A 16431-nucleotide genomic window follows, 5' to 3' on the forward strand; every position below is an offset into this window, starting at 1 on the left:
AAGAGTTATGAATCTAACATTATTATTATTATTATTATTATTATTATTATTTCACAGTTCCGCTACAAGTAGAAATGACAGTTTTGTTCATTTTTCAGATTTTTGAATACATTTAATCTACTATACAGCTCTTAAATAGAGTAATAAAATATTCAAACTCTATGAAAAATGCGTCAGGTTTTTGCCCAGATGTTTGGTTTTATTAAGTATGCAAATTTATGCATGTTTAAATAGATGAAGAGTTATTTGAATAAATAAATGAAAATTTGGAGAAAAATTAAAATACAAACACATGCGAATTAGGAATGAAATGCATGATTTATTTAGTTATTTTAATCCAAATTGTACCCTGTATTTGAACCCCTATTGGTTTGTGGCTCTAGGTAGAATTCTGTGTCCAATAAAGCAAAAAATCTCAAATGTAAACTCTTGAGCAGTTTTACTTTGGATCACGATCTTTTGTAAATATGTAACACAAGGTGTCTTGTAAAAACTAGTCAGTCAATCTGCATAGGTCTTTGGTGACACTATGAATGCTCATTTGTAATTATGAAATTTGTAATCCTGAGATTCCTCTGTTCTGGCAGAAATCCAAGCACACAGAAAGCGATAAGCTGGCAGTGCAGATCCAGGCCTACTTGGACAACGTGTTCGATGTGGGAGGACTGCTGGAGGACGCAGAGACGAAGAACGTAGCTCTGGAGAAAGTGGAGGAACTTGAGGACCAGCTTTCTCATGTAAGAAATGACTGAGCAGTGTGTCTACATTACATTGGTGTGATTTTTTTTTTTTTTTCCATTAACTTGTCCACTGGGTATACACGTGTCTATAAATTAGGAATAATTTATTATAATTTGACCTAAATGAAGCTATTAGATTCTTTCCCAGCATCTACTGGTATAACTAATGCTAGCAGACCTAGGTAATAAACTGCAGTGGGGTTTGAGTGCATGGTGTGTTGTTTGTTTTCAGCTTGAGACTTGGCGAGAATAAAACATGTCTGGAATGGAAACAATTCCGTAGATTGTTGGTGCAGCTTGCGTCTGAGCTGTAGGCCAAGCTACAGGCTTGTAGATATGTTCATAGCAAAGGTCATGCTCCGGCTTGAGACTCACACAATGATTCTTGTGCTCTCTGGGTTGAGAACTCATGGGAGTGGTTGAGCAGGAGAAGAAAAACCCAAACAAGTTCCCCAGATATTCCCTGATGTGTGTCATCAAGGCTGATTCAAAACTGAAACTGATTCTGGTGATTTTTGTGCTGTGTCAGAAAGAAAAGAAGTCAAAAGAGAAACCCTTACTGAGAGATAGAAGCAGATAGAAAGGGAAGAGAGACGTATTACAGTATGAACCTCAGCGGCGGTGAAATGATTATGGGATGGCTGCCCGGGCTCTGTCCTAGAGGATCGATAACGCACTCTCTCTCTCTTCTGCCTCCTCATCCCTCTGCCATGTTTTCTCCATCTCTCCCTGTTCTTCTGCCTGGATTAGGTGACCGAGAAGCTTCTGGAAGTGGAGAATGAGACAGTGATGAAAGTCGCTGATCTGGAGAAGCAACTCCTACAGAAAGACAAGGACCTCGCAGCTATTCGGGTATGACTACACATTTATACACCATTTTACAAATGGAGAGTATTTGTTAGAATGATCTGTTTTTATTTTACCATCTACTGTGATTTATTGGCAGCACAGTTTGCACTAATGTGCTGTGCTATATACAGTATGTTGGACTATAAACATGACTGTGTTTATAGTATAGTTTAAAAGAGACTGACGTTATTTATTTTCAAATATATTCCTTTATTTAGGGTTATATAAATAGATTCTACTTGCAAGTAAATGTCAATTAAATTCCTAAATGATGTTCAACCAAATGCTTAGTCAGAGCTCTGATTAGATATGTCTTCATCCCAAAGGCCATTCTTGACGTATTAGATGAAACGCCCTGATGTACTGTAATGCACCATAAAACAAACTCAGGGGAACTGGAAGGCAGATCAAACTTTACAATTTATTTCAGTTTCATAAAAACAGGCATTAATTTAATCTCAATTTACATATTCGATAATATACAGTACTCTGCAAAAGTCTTTGGCCCCCTATTTTTTCCTACAAACTTTTGTTATAGATTTTCATTTTATGACTTCTACATGGGGCGGCACGGTGGTGTAGTGGTTAGCGCTGTCGCCTCACAGCAAGAAGGTCCGGGTTTGAGTCCCGTGGCCGGCGAGGGCCTTTCTGTGCGGAGTTTGCATGTTCTCCCCGTGTCCGCGTGGGTTTCCTCCGGGTGCTCCGGTTTCCCCCACAGTCCAAAGACATGCAGGTTAGGTTAACTGGTGACTCTAAATTGACCGTAGGTGTGAATGTGAGTGTGAATGGTTGTCTGTGTCTATGTGTCAGCCCTGTGATGACCTGGCGACTTGTCCAGGGTGTACCCCGCCTTTCGCCCGTAGTCAGCTGGGATAGGCTCCAGCTTGCCTGCGACCCTGTAGAGCAGGATAAAGCGGCTACAGATAATGAGATGAGACGTCTACATTATCGAGTCAGTACAAAAACATTTTAGAGTTCCGAATGTCCGTTTTCCAGCACAAAATTAAATGTTACAGAAAAAAAAAAGTTTAATTGTATCTGAGCAGCATATTACATAAGAGACCACGTTTCAGACTAAATCAGAAAACATAATGAAGGCTACTGGGTTCTGGTGCAAAATGAAGAAGCGAGTGTGACAGTCAAAGTGTCCAGAAGAACTGTGGCTGGCTCTGCAAGATGCTCAATAAAACCTACAGCTCATTTCCGCATAAAACTGCACTCATTGTACCTGAGACTACTATTTTATTATTATTATTATTTATTTTATTTTATTTTTTAAAGCGAATGGTTGTCTCACACAAAATATTGACACACACGTGTGTGTGTGTGTATGTATATATATATATATATATATATATATATATATATATATATATATATATTAGTGCTGTCAAAAATGTCGCGTTATTAACTCGTTAACTTGACTCAATTTTAACGGCGATAATTTTTTAATCGCGAGATTAACGCTCTGTGACATGATGCCATGCCCCGCACAGCCAGAGTCCTCTGCCCTCCCCCGAAGAGCCACAGTGCTCGGCTTGGGTTTCGTTTTCCCATCGGCGGCTCCAGCCCCACTTTGCAGTGGCTGTGACGTGTTATGCTCTGCAATAAAAAAAAAAAAAACATTGGTACAACCAGTGTTCGAACTATGCCGATATTTTCGGGGGGGTCCCTTATTTTCCCTTGGGGGTGCTTGCGCTTGTCTCAGAGGGCGGCTCTCCATTGCGCGCTCACTTCGGATATGCAAATGCTTCCCGTTACACACGATTGCTATGTCAATAAACATCATTTTGCCAATATTTTAGAGACCCCCCCAACATTTCCCAAATCATGTTTTCAAGGGATCTCATGTCTGTTTCAGGGGATCTCGGATCCCCCGTGTACCCCTGTAGTTCGAACGGTGAGCAAGCCCATTCACTTTTTTATGCTGATAAGAGAATTGCAATGGTTTTTCATGTGACAAAAATGTGCGATTAAATTGCGATTAATCGCGAGTTAACTATGACAGTCGCAACATTAATCGCGATTAAATATTTTAATCGCTTGACAGCACTAATATATAATTGTTTTAATTGAAACATTTCATTTCATTATTTTTAAGCCATTTTTCATCTACAGTATTTCTTTACATGTGCCTAAGACTTTTGCACACTACTGTACATCAAATGAACAAAATGCATTTGTTTTGGATTAATTATGCAGTGAAAAATAGCAGACTGAGATTTTCTGGATTGCAAATTCACTAAAGAGGGCTTTAATGGTACAGTCTGTAATGTTTAAAAGTGTTTCTAGAGCAGTAATAAAGTTTTATTTTTAAATATAATGCCTCAGAACAATATTGCCATGTAAAAGGTTTTGCTATTTTCCTAACTAGTGGAAAAAGAAAGTCGTCATTGTTTCATTACAATTGCAGATCGCCTCACAGGCGATATTTAGAAGGCTCTAAATATGACAAACTTCTCTTTTAAAACTCAAATATACATCCCTGTGTATTTTATCCTGCTTTAATCTCTTCCTCTTGCTATCCCTGTACACAGGAGACGTATGAATCGACGAGCTCTCAGGTGCGCACGCTTCGACGTGTGATTCAAGAGAAGGACGCCGCCTTCCAGAGGCACACTAACATCGAAAAGCGGCTGCTGGAGCTCGAGCAGCAGGGAACTATCCGCCTGAGGAAACAACCTGACGGAGACATTGCAATCGAGGCCCTGGGTGGAGGAGGAGGAGCTATAGACATTATGACTGGAACTCCTCTTGGGGAGCTGAGCTCAAGCAGCACCATCCTGAGTGTCGGTTTGCCAGCTGCTACTGTGGAAACACCTGCACAACCTTCTCCACCGCCTCCACCTCCACCACCTCCACCTCTACCCCCAGCAGGTACTGTGACAGAGGAAGATTGTTTATACATGGCTAATTGCATGGCTAATTTAGTGGCGATTTTAAAATTGGAAACCTTAGAGGGTTAGAATGAGTTATTTGGTATTTTTCAGATGCTTTGATATTGTGAGGATTGATTGAATGAATGAATGAATGAATCATCACATACATTTGAAAAATAATGTCAGGATAACACAGTGTGTTATGTTGCTGCCTCACAGCTCAAGGGTTGCTGGTTTGATTCTGACCTTGGGTTCCTGTCTGTGTGGTGTTTCTGTGCGTGGAATAATCAGGAATGTGTAGAACTGGATACAGAAAGAATGTTTATAGATGGTAGATATAGATGTTGTACAGGAACATGTGTGTTCCCTACGTACAAATAATATAAATATACCCTCAGAAGTACAATAGCAATCCTGAAAGTCCAACTCATTGATTCATCTATGTACTTATCCATCCAACCAAACAACCAACCATAGATTGAAGTGGTACAAATCAGATTTTTTGCCTTAATCTGATTTTCTTCAGGTCTGTGTGAACACAAAAATCCAGACTTTTCAAATCAGACCTGTGCCACTTCTGTATATGGTTCTAGGTTCGGTACATATCCGATAAGTGGCCATGCAACATGAAATTCTCAGATTGGAATTCATGTGGGTTTTTCCCAACACACTTAATGCACATGCTCGTATCACTGTTGTTATGCTGTTGGCAGCAGAACTAAAAACAACAGTGGGGTACAAGGGCAGTGAATATATTCAGTGGAGACATGGGGAAGTTGGTAATTTACTTGATGTTTGGGGAATCAGTTCAAACATAAACACAAATCAGCGTGTGCATGTATACAGCGATGATTTAACATTCACACAAAAGATAGAGATGGGTCTCTTTCAATTATGAAAGTGAAACATCAGTTTCGGCAGATCTTCTATAATGTCAGTGTAGTGATAGATCCATCCAGCCATCCTCCATCTATTTTTCCATCCATTTACCCATCCATTTTTCCATCCATCCACCTGTCCATCCATTTTCCATCTATTTTTCCTTCCATCCATTCATCTATCCATCCAACCATATTTCCTTCCATCCATTCATCTGTCTACCCAGCCATTTTTCCATCCATCCCTCTTTCCATCCATTCATTTCATCCATCCATCCACCCACCCAGCCATCCCTCTTTCCATCGTCCATCAATCCCTCCATCCATTTTTCCATCTATTCATTCATTCATTCATTCATTCATTCATCCATCTATCCATTTTTCCATCTATTTTTCCATCCATCCAGTGATCCACCCATCCATTGATTTGTCCATCCATCCATCCATCCATCCATCCATCCATCCATCCATCCATTCTTCAGAAGTGGGAGGAAACCAGAGGAAACCCATGTTGACACAAAAAGAATATTTCCACAGCTCCACACAGACAAAAACCAGAGTTTAGGATTAAACTGAAGACTCTGGAGCTTTCAGACAGCAACCTTACTGCCTTAATGTCCAATTATGTATGTTAAATAAAATTTAAAGGTACTCTACATTCATCTTCTCGGGTATGTATGCATGTAATAGAGCACCACCTCAGTTTTTTAATGGTGAAGCTTACAATCTAGTACCTTTTTTCATGGCTTTATATGGTATAACATTCAAAACAGACCTGACTCACCAGTAATTTAAAGCCTATGGTACATACTTTCAGGAACTTTAAAAAAAAAAAAAATTATATATATATATATATATATATATATATATATATATATATATATATATATATATATATCTGTATTTTATAAACTAGTCATGGGATTTGTTAGGAGTGTTTTGCTGTCCTTCCCACCACATTCTTTCTAGGACTGAAAGTCACACATGGCTGTGGAATAATCCAAATGAATTCAAACTCATAATCTAACAACGTTTGGGCAACCAGTTGGACCTCTGCACCACTCGAAAAGCCTCATTAGTTTCTCTGACTTAGACCCAGGGTCAGAACCAAACTCTGCAGGATAGGGCTTTCCAAAGATGTTACTTTCAAAGATGACATGTTTTGTATCCAGTTTAAGCTACAGGAAAGGGAGAATTAGGGAGTTTCCTTCAGCTCAGGAGACTCACACACACACACGCACATATGCCCTTTCTGCTGGGGAAACAGCTGTACTGGGGATAAATTTGTGTCAGAGTGATCTCTGGCCTCACTGCTGATAATGTCCTGTGCTGTTGGCAGTGTTGTATTTTTTACAGCCTGGTGGATGTGAAGCTTTCAGAAAAGAGATAAAATGTGATGTCTGTTTTATAACAGAGAGTCTTCCGCCTCCACCTCCACCTTTGGCGCCTCCGCTTCCTGGAGCTTCACCCTCAGTCATCCTCAGTGTTGGTTTATCAGGTGAGATTACGAATACGTTAACATGCAGACTTTTCCAGAATCTCAATGCATGCAAACGTATTTTAGTTCCGTCACTGATTTCCTCCCAGTGAATCCTGTCTCCATTTGGATGTTCATTGTTTCCAGTTATTTGGACTTGGAGCGGAGTTCGCCTCCGCTCTCTGATGGAGTCTGGTTAAAAATAAGACTGTACCCTCCTTCCTGTTTTTGGAAAAAAGCTTTTCTATTTCCTTCCTTACTTGATCTAATTGAGTCTCCCAGCAACTGGTTTTCATTATGTTCATTTAAGTCTGTCTCTTGAAGTTCAAAGAGGAAACGTAAGCAGGGTCCAGAATTTAATTTACATTATTGGGTTGTCAGATGCATTTAGGATTGGATTTAAAAAAAAATGATGCATGCTATACTTTTAATAATAATAAAATTCTCCTCTGTGTATAAACCTGTAGCCATCCGCATCAAGAAGCCCATAAAGACCAAGTTTCGTCTTCCTGTATTTAACTGGACTGCTCTGAAGCCCAACCAAATTAATGGCACTGTCTTCAACGAGATCGATGATGAGCGAGTGCTTGAGGTGAGTCTCACCTGGGTGACACTATGAGAAATAGGAAGAGGTGTGGAAACAGTAGCAAAGCTGAGCAAAATACTGCACAGCGCAGCACAAAACCATTATGTAACTATAATGTTGACACAACATGCAGCGACCTTGTGTTTCACTTCAATAAAAGAGAATAAATATGACCGCCAGAATCCAGTAATCCAGGGGGTGGAGCTGGAGCCTTCTTTAAGCTTAACCTTAACCCACACAATACTGTACAACACAAATCAACACTCATCTTCAAATCACTCATCTAACCTGGAAACAAAAGCTGGATCAAGTCTGACATTTTTTTTTTGTTTTTTTTTTTCTCTCAGCAAGGGTTACTAGATATGTTAGGAAAGACTTAATGCATTTTTGTTGAGGGCACAGAGATGTTATCAGGAGAGGGTTTAAAAAAAAAAAAAAAAGGGGGAAGCCATGCCCTAAAGGTTAGAGAAGCAGCTTTGGGACCAAAAGGTTGCAGGTTCAATTCCCTGGACCAGCAGGCATGGCTGAAGTGCCCTTAAAGCTTTCGGTCACAACCGGCCGTACGTGCTCCTACGGCCAGTCTACGTGCAAAAAACCCAAGAAACGCACGGAGGGCGCGCATGTGACTTGCTGATTTTCGAGCCGTAGCCCGGCCGCAGAGGTTCTTTGTCATGTCAAACAAACTCTACAGGCGCTTACGTTTTTTTCAGGTTGCAAGACAAACTTACGGTCAACGCCCGTCTTTCTCCATGAACAAAAAAAACCGCAGCGATTTGGGAAACGCCAAAAATCGCACGGCCAAAAAATCGTACGTCCGGTTGTGACCTAGGCTTAAGTAAGGCACCTATCCCTGGGCTGCTCTGGTTACATTGTACGTCACTCTGGATAAGAGTGTCTGCTAAAATGCCTGTAATGTAATAAAGATTTTGGTGAAATAGTGTCATTCTTCCCAGGGAATCAAGAACTCGCTCGTTTTCCATAGTCTGCATTGATGCACATGATGAGCTCGTGATAGCATTGAGTTAAATTACATTAGTTGACTTTTTTTTTTTTTATAGCCTAGTTATTTGGACTTAATTGAGCAAGCCTGGCAAACACGTCGACACTAATGGATTTAGGATTTGCACACGCCTGTAAAAACTTCAAAGCACTTCTGTGAGTCGCACTGGATAAGGGCATCTGTCAAATGCCATCAGTGTAAATGTAAAGTCTCAGATATAATGTGTGGATGCATTGGACATGCAGATTTCCTTAAATGGATTGTGTGGTGCATTAGGAGCTGGACCTGGAGAAGTTCGAGGAGCTTTTTAAGACTAAAGCACAAGGTCCTGTGGTTGATCTGTCCTGTCCGAAGAGCAAAACCTCCAGTAAGGCCATGAACAAAGTTCAGCTGCTCGATGCTAATCGCTCCAAGAACCTAGCCATCACACTACGCAAGGCCAGCAAGAGCACGGAGGAGATCTGCAGAGCCATCCAAACGTGAGTAACCATCCTCTACCTGGATTCACTCGAAAGAACGAGAGCTCATTTTACTGATAATGGGAAATATCATAATTTAAGCAGCAGCAGCACACGTATAGACACTGGTGTAAGACAAAGTCAAATCAACACATTGAACAAGGCTGCCGTGAAGATAAAAATATAACTGACACTAAATTTAAGAAAGCATAAAGCACAATGAAAGTAAACACAAAGAGAAGCACAAGTGAAACGAAACACACTGAAATAAATTATAAGAGGCACTCGAGCTAAACTGAGACATGTTTAAATGGAAATAAACATAAACATGGCTCCATGACAGTTTTACTAAAACTTCCTGTAGTGACAGACCCACACAGCTAATTCACGCCTGTTTACAGTGAGGGTACGCGCAGCCTTTTCTCTCAAACACAATTCCAACGTAAACATTAGCAAAAGCCACTTGACTGATTTCAACTTTGTAATTTAATATAAAACTGGTTCTAACACTCAGTAACGCTTTTTCACAAACAGAATGAAGAGTGCGCTGATTGAAACAAATTATCTTCTATAATATCCTCCGACAGGAAACTTTATTTGGTTCCTATAACTGGTGACATAAGACTTCTTAATAACTAGGCCTAGTGTACTTTGAAATGATTTCGTTTTTACCTTCCTCCTGGATTATGTCCTCAAGTCACAGGACCTGAGATGTGTGTGTTGATGATTGCAGGTTTGATCTCAAGGCCCTGCCGGTGGATTTTGTGGAGTGTCTGATGCGTTTCCTGCCTACAGAGGCAGAGATTAAGCTGCTGCGTCAGTATGAGAAGGAACGGCGGCCTCTGGAACAGCTGGCTGATGAAGACCGCTTCATGCTCCTCTTCAGCAAGATCGAGCGTCTCACACAGAGGATGAGCATCATCACTTTCGTGGGGAACTTCAGCGACAACATCGGCATGCTGACCCCGGTGAGCCAGCTTAGCAATGAGGCTTTAATCATGATTACTATTTCTATTAATTCTACTAACACTACTACTAATAGTAATGATGATGATGCTACTAATACTACTATTTCTCCTCCTCGTCCTACTACTGCTACTAATACTACCACAAAGGCTACTTCTAGTACTACCACTATTATTCCTCCTCCTCCTCCTAGCAACACTAACACTGCTATTTCTTCTTCTACTTCTACTACAAACACCACCAAATCTACAACTATTTCTACTCATCCTAATACTAATACTATTTCTGGTGCTGATATGGCTAAAACTATGACAATTAATACTTCTTCCAATGCTAGTAATACTACTGTACTACTACTGCTAATACTACTTCTAGAACCACCACAAATACTATTATTTGTACTTCTACTACTACTACTACTACTAATAATAATAATAATAATAGTACTGATACTGCTGCGAATACTACTTCTAGTATTACCACTACTACCAGTACTACAAATAATACTATTATTTCCCCTCCTCCTACTACTAATATTCATACTACTGCTAATAATAATAATAGTACTACTCCTAGTATTAACACTACTACTAGGACTACCGCTAATACTATCATTTTTCCTTGTCGTCCTCCTTCTACAACACTACTACTACTAATAGTACTGATGCTGCTGCGAATACTACTTCTAGTATTACCACTACTACCAGTACTACAAATAATACTATTATTTCCCCTCCTCCTACTACTAATATTCATACTACTGCTAATAATAATAATAGTACTAATACTGCTGCTAGTATTAACACTACTACTAGGACTACCGCTAATACTATTATTTTTCCTTGTCGTCCTCCTCCTACAACACCACTAATAATAGTACTGATGCTGCTGCGAATACTACTTCTAGTATTACCACTACTACCAGTACTACACATGCTATTATTTCCCCTCCTCCTACTACTAATACTCATACTACTGCTAATAATAATAGTACTAATACTGCTGCTAGTACTACTCCTAGTATTAACACTACTACTAGGACTACCGCTAATACTATTATTTTCCTTGTCGTCCTCCTTCTACAACCCTACTACTAATAATAATACTGCAACTACAAACAATGCCAAGACGAGTATTATTTCGACTCACCCTAATGCTATTTCTGGTGCTAATATGGCTACTACTATGACCATCAATGCTAGTAATACTACTAAATTGTTAATACTAGTACTAATACTGCTGCTAATACTACTTCTAGAAGTACGGCAAATACTATTATTTCTACTACTACTACCACTGCAAATAACACTACTTCCAGTACTACAACTAATACTATTCCCTCCTACTACTTGTACTACTAACATTCATACTACTGCTAATAATAATGCTAGTACTACTCCTAGTTTTAACGCTACTACTTAGGACTACTACGAAACACTAATGCTACTATTTCTACTTATCCCAATACTAATACTATTTCTGGTGCTACTATTACTCCTCCTACTACTAAGAATGCTACTAAACCACTTATAATACTCATATTAATACTGCTATTTCTACTACTCCTCTTACTGCTAATATTAATAGTACTACGACTGGTATTCTATCTCTACTACTAATAACACCAATACTACTACTTTTTCTATTCATCCTACTACTACTGGTGCTCACGCTATGACTATTAATACTACTTCCACTATGAGTAATGCTACCACTATTTTTACTACTATGAAGACTAATAATAATAATTATAATAATTTGCTATAATTATGTAATCATTTTACAAATAAAGATGACGATGATATGGAGAGAATTTTTTAAGTGGTTCCTGGATAATAAATGATGGTGTATATCGGTGGATGTCATAATCTTTATTTTCCACAGCAACTCAACGCCATCATTGCTGCTTCAGCCTCAGTGAAGTCTTCTCCAAAACTGAAAAGAATGCTCGAGGTAGGAGATTTTATATCATGTTACCAAAATCAAGACCTCTTTACCACTCTTGCCTAAATTTGTTATGATGAGTAAGATGATCTATTACAATATCATAAATCTGACCATTTTTTTCCCCCTCCATGTCTTTGTACAGATTATTTTGGCCTTGGGGAACTACATGAACAGTAGTAAAAGAGGCTCAGTCTATGGTTTCAAGCTCCAAAGTTTGGATCTGGTATGATGGATGATCTAACGGGACTGTTTTACTGTGTGAATATAACGTACATGTTTAATCTCTCCATATTTTGGCGTTGTTCCAGCTGCTGGACACGAAGTCTACTGACCGCAAGATGACGTTGCTTCACTACATCGCTCTGATAGTGAAGGAGAAATACCCAGAGCTCGCAAACTTCTACAACGAGTTGCACTTTGTAGACAAAGCTGCAGCAGGCAAGTAAATGCACAGGGAGGCAGATAGCATTCACGTACACTGACTCATGGGATATTTTTATTAGCTGTACTGTTAACTTTTATCATTCTACACTTATTACAATATCTACGGTATGTTGATGTGAGCAACTACCTAGTCCAATTCCTCTTAAATAAAGTGTTCCTTGGCTAATAAAACCAATTGTGATTATATTGTGTGGGTGTACGTGTTCGCAGTGTCTCTGGAAAATGTGCTGCTCGATGTGAAGGAACTGGGAAAAGGAATGGAGCTGATCAGAAGAGAGTGCAGCCTGCATGATCACGCTGTCCTCAAGGGCTTCCTGCAGGCCAGCGACCCACAACTGGACAAGCTACAGAAAGACGCCAAGACTGCTGAGGTAAGGAACACTCACACGTTTCTCTTACAGTCCTTGTGAGCACTTTGCATCGACATAATTATTGATGAGATGGTACACTAAACCAAAGAATAAAGCTCGAAGAGATCTTCTACTACATTTCTCAGAATGCACTGCAGCCAGGAAGCACATGATCAATTGTTACACTTCCTGGATGTAACAGGAGATGAATGTATAAACTGCACAGCTTTGTTTGTCTGTGTCCTTTTTTTTGGCTTAGCCGTTTATAAGTGTGTAATTATTGTGGGAGAGCAATTTCCTGTTACTTTCACCATGTGGATTCTTCGCATCTGTGTAAAATCGCTTGCTTTGAAATGGCTGAGCCGCAAGTTATAGGAAATACAGTCTTTCTTCCTTGATATAAAATCCACTATAAAATAAATCGATCAAAGAGATTTTCTTCTACATTTCTCAGAATGCACTGCAGCCAGGAAGCTAGCAATCCTGAAATCATTCCTGAGGTTTTTTTTTTTTCCCCCTCTCCTCGGAAATTTGTGACTTATTTAATCTTGGAATTTCTGAGGGGGCGGTACGGTGGTGTAGTGGTTAGCGCTGTCGCCTCACAGCAAGAAGGTCCGGGTTCGAGCCCCGTGGCCGGCGAGAGCCTTTCTGTGTGGAGTTTGCATGTTCTCCCCGTGTCCGTGTGGGTTTCCTCCGGGTGCTCCGGTTTCCCCCACAGTCCAAAGACATGCAGGTTAGGTTAACTGATGACTCTAAATTGACCGTAGGTGTGAATGTGAGTGTGAATGGTTCTGTGTCTATGTGTCAGCCCTGTGATGACCTGGCGACTTGTCCAGGGTGTACCCCGCCTTTCGCCCGTAGTCAGCTGGGATAGGCTCCAGCTTGCCTGCGACCCTGTAGGACAGGATAAAGCGGCTACGGATAATGAGATGAGAGAGAATTTCTGAGGTTTTTTCCTCACAAATTTATTAGTTTTAATCTCAGAGATATTCAGAAATCCCTCCCCCAGCAGTTTTTTTTTTTTTTTTTAACTTACAATGGCCCCAATACGCTTTCGTGGAAGATCAGCCAAATGTTCCAACATCCATCCATTATCCATAACCGCTTATCCTGTACAGGGTCACAGGCAAGCTGGAGTCTATCCCAGATGACTATGGATGAGAGGCGGGGTACACCCTGGACAAGTCGCCAGGTTATCGCAGGACTGACACAGAGACAAACAACAATTCACATTCATTCACACCTACGGTCAATTTAGCCACCAATTAGCCTAATCTGCATGTCTTTGGACTGTGGGGGAAACCCACGTAGACATGGGAAGGCCCCCGTCGGCCACTGGGCTCGAACCCAGAACCTTCTTGCTGTGAGGCGACAGTGCTAACTACTACACCACCGTGCCGCCATGCTCTGACTTTATAAAAATAAAGTCAAGTATTCCTGTCCATGTGTCGACCCACCAAGATATAAAACCATGCTGTTAACTTCAGGCTAGTTCTGTTCAACAAATTTATCCAATCGGCTACAGCAACATTTCTCAATTAAACGTTTAGTTTGAAAGACATTATTGTTTTTATTTGTACGTTATGTCTAGCTAGGAGACTTGAGAGTCTGTCTCCAACCCATGCTACATATTACAGAATAAACTTTTTTTTTTTTCTTTTGGACTCAGCACCTGTTTTCTTTTAACGCTCATGCAGGAGGCTTTCAACACTGTGGTGATGTACTTTGGCGAGAGTCCCAAGACAACTCCTCCATCTGTGTTCTTCCCCGTGTTCGTGCGCTTCATCAAAGCCTACAAAGTAGGTTCAGCTTCATTTCTCATCCACAAATGCGCACAGAGGAAATTATACAGTGAAGATCCACAAGATAAAAGCAGAATTAGACATCACGTTAGCAGTCTGTTCATCTAAAAGCTTAATCAGATGAATTATTCAGTAAGTACAGTGAAGGAAATAGAATTGCTATATACAGGAGCTTGGAGCATGGGGAATTGACAACTCCTGGGAGTTTCAAGGGTTAAATCATGTTCTGGTTGTGATCATCCATTCAGAGTGTAGTGTAGAAAGATGAGAGCAGGTTGTGAGGGTGAGGGGAAGAGAATGACGGATGAATAACAGGAAGATGCAGCTGCGTTTAGTTAAAAGAGCACTGGCTGTGTTTAGGCTGGGCTTGAGCGCTGTCCGCTCTGTCCCGGACACACACTCATACACACGCCTGTTCCTCACATTGTCCTTCACGTGGATTTATGGACCTGCATGAGGAAACGGGTAGCCTCAGGGTCTATGCTGTCTGTGTGTGTACACACAATTAGAAGTGCAATTACAATGCTCAAATTTTCTTTCTTGGAATATCCGGCGAGACTGTTAGGACTATAATTCAGGTAAACTGTTACAACCGGACTTCTAGAACAGTGTTTGTACTGTATGCGTGTGTTCGTTCTCAGGATGCAGTTGAGGAAAACGAACTGAGGAAGAAACAGGAGGAAGCTATGAGGGTGAAACTGCTTGCTCAGGAGGCCAAACAGCATGACCCCAAGGTATGACATGCTGACTTCCATCAAGCATGCGCACACGCACACACACAAGTAATCCAACACGCATCAGCTTCTTTCTTTCTTCAAATGAAACATGAACAATGGGCTATAATTTCAGGTCACACTTTCCCATAATACTTCCCACAGCGCCCCCTTGTGGCCTCAAGTACAATATTGCTTGAATGATCTCAAAACCCCACCAGTTTTTAATTACATTTTTGCCATTCTGATATTTGACGTGAACGTTTCCTGAAGCTCTTGACACGGCCGAATTCGCATAAATAAAGTGACCGGTGATTCCTGGAGAAAAAGACCCTGTGTAGACCGAGTATGCTCTGTTCCCTACAGGTGCAAGCTCAGAAGAAGAGGCAGCAGCAGCATGAGCTCATCGCTGAGCTGAGACGGCGACAGGCCAAAGACCACCGTCCGGTCTACGAGGGCAAAGACGGCACCATTGAGGACATCATCACAGGTGGGAAACATAGGACTACAAATCCCATCATTCCCAGCTCCAGGATCACAGTGGTGGTGCTGAGCTCCTCGCAACGGCAGTGCACCATGTGTTACGCTACGCAGTGTCCCTTACAGCAGAGTGAACAGTAGCTACACGGATGCACTGTGGTTTAGGATCGAATCCGTTCTCAGGGAATAATTCTACGCACAGTTCATTAAGGCAATACAAGTAGTTCAGGATGATCATCTGTCACTGCGATCGTAAGGGGAGAGTTAATCTCATCTAATGCTTTTGTTTAGTCTTAACCAGTCTAAATGTTTTGTCTGTCTTGTTATTGTTTACTAAGATTTAAAACATTTACTAAAGACAGTGCTTAAATAAAGACGCTTCCCAGACACAAACTATCCTAATGCTACGTACAGTGTCTTGCAAAAGTATTGACATCCCCCCTTGGTGTTTGTCCTGTTTTGTTTTGAATTAAAATGGATTTTGGGGGGAGATTAGCACCATTTGATTTATACAACATGCCTACCACTTTAAAGGTGCACATTATTGTTTTATTGTGACACACAATAATTAAGATGAAAAACAAATCTGGAGTGTGCATAGGTATTCACCCCCCCCCAAAGTCAATACTTTGTAGAGCCACCTTTTGCTGCAATTATAGCTGCAAGTCTCTTGGGGTATGTCTCTTTTAGCTTAGCACATCCAGCCACTGGGATTTTTGCCCATTCCTCAAGACAAAACTGCTCCAACTCCTTCAAGTTAGATGGGTTGCGTTGGCGTACAGCAATCTTCAGGTTATGCCACAGATTCTCAATTGGATTGAGGTCTGGGCTTTGATTAGGCCATTCCAAGACATTTAAATGT

At 40.6% G+C, this 16431-nt stretch overlaps 1 protein-coding gene across 5 annotated transcripts in view; it reads left to right on the forward strand.

Moving 5' to 3' along the window:
• The window catches only part of fmnl3 (formin-like 3), a 109331-nt gene that overhangs the window by 79285 nt on the left and 13615 nt on the right, over positions 1 to 16431 (forward strand). For all 5 annotated transcript variants that reach the window (XM_060937431.1, XM_060937432.1, XM_060937434.1 and 2 more), the window contains 14 exons: positions 588 to 737; positions 1491 to 1592; positions 4127 to 4466; positions 6761 to 6844; positions 7291 to 7415; positions 8686 to 8888; positions 9601 to 9835; positions 11718 to 11786; positions 11923 to 12003; positions 12089 to 12218; positions 12435 to 12595; positions 14272 to 14373; positions 15018 to 15110; positions 15456 to 15579. In XM_060937431.1, coding sequence (XP_060793414.1) covers positions 588 to 737; positions 1491 to 1592; positions 4127 to 4466; positions 6761 to 6844; positions 7291 to 7415; positions 8686 to 8888; positions 9601 to 9835; positions 11718 to 11786; positions 11923 to 12003; positions 12089 to 12218; positions 12435 to 12595; positions 14272 to 14373; positions 15018 to 15110; positions 15456 to 15579 — 1999 coding nt within the window. The remainder of the gene's footprint in view (positions 1 to 587; positions 738 to 1490; positions 1593 to 4126; positions 4467 to 6760; positions 6845 to 7290; positions 7416 to 8685; positions 8889 to 9600; positions 9836 to 11717; positions 11787 to 11922; positions 12004 to 12088; positions 12219 to 12434; positions 12596 to 14271; positions 14374 to 15017; positions 15111 to 15455; positions 15580 to 16431) is intronic.

This window comes from Neoarius graeffei, chromosome 13 (assembly GCF_027579695.1).
Source record: "Neoarius graeffei isolate fNeoGra1 chromosome 13, fNeoGra1.pri, whole genome shotgun sequence".
In the NCBI taxonomy this organism is placed as follows: domain Eukaryota; kingdom Metazoa; phylum Chordata; class Actinopteri; order Siluriformes; family Ariidae; genus Neoarius; species Neoarius graeffei.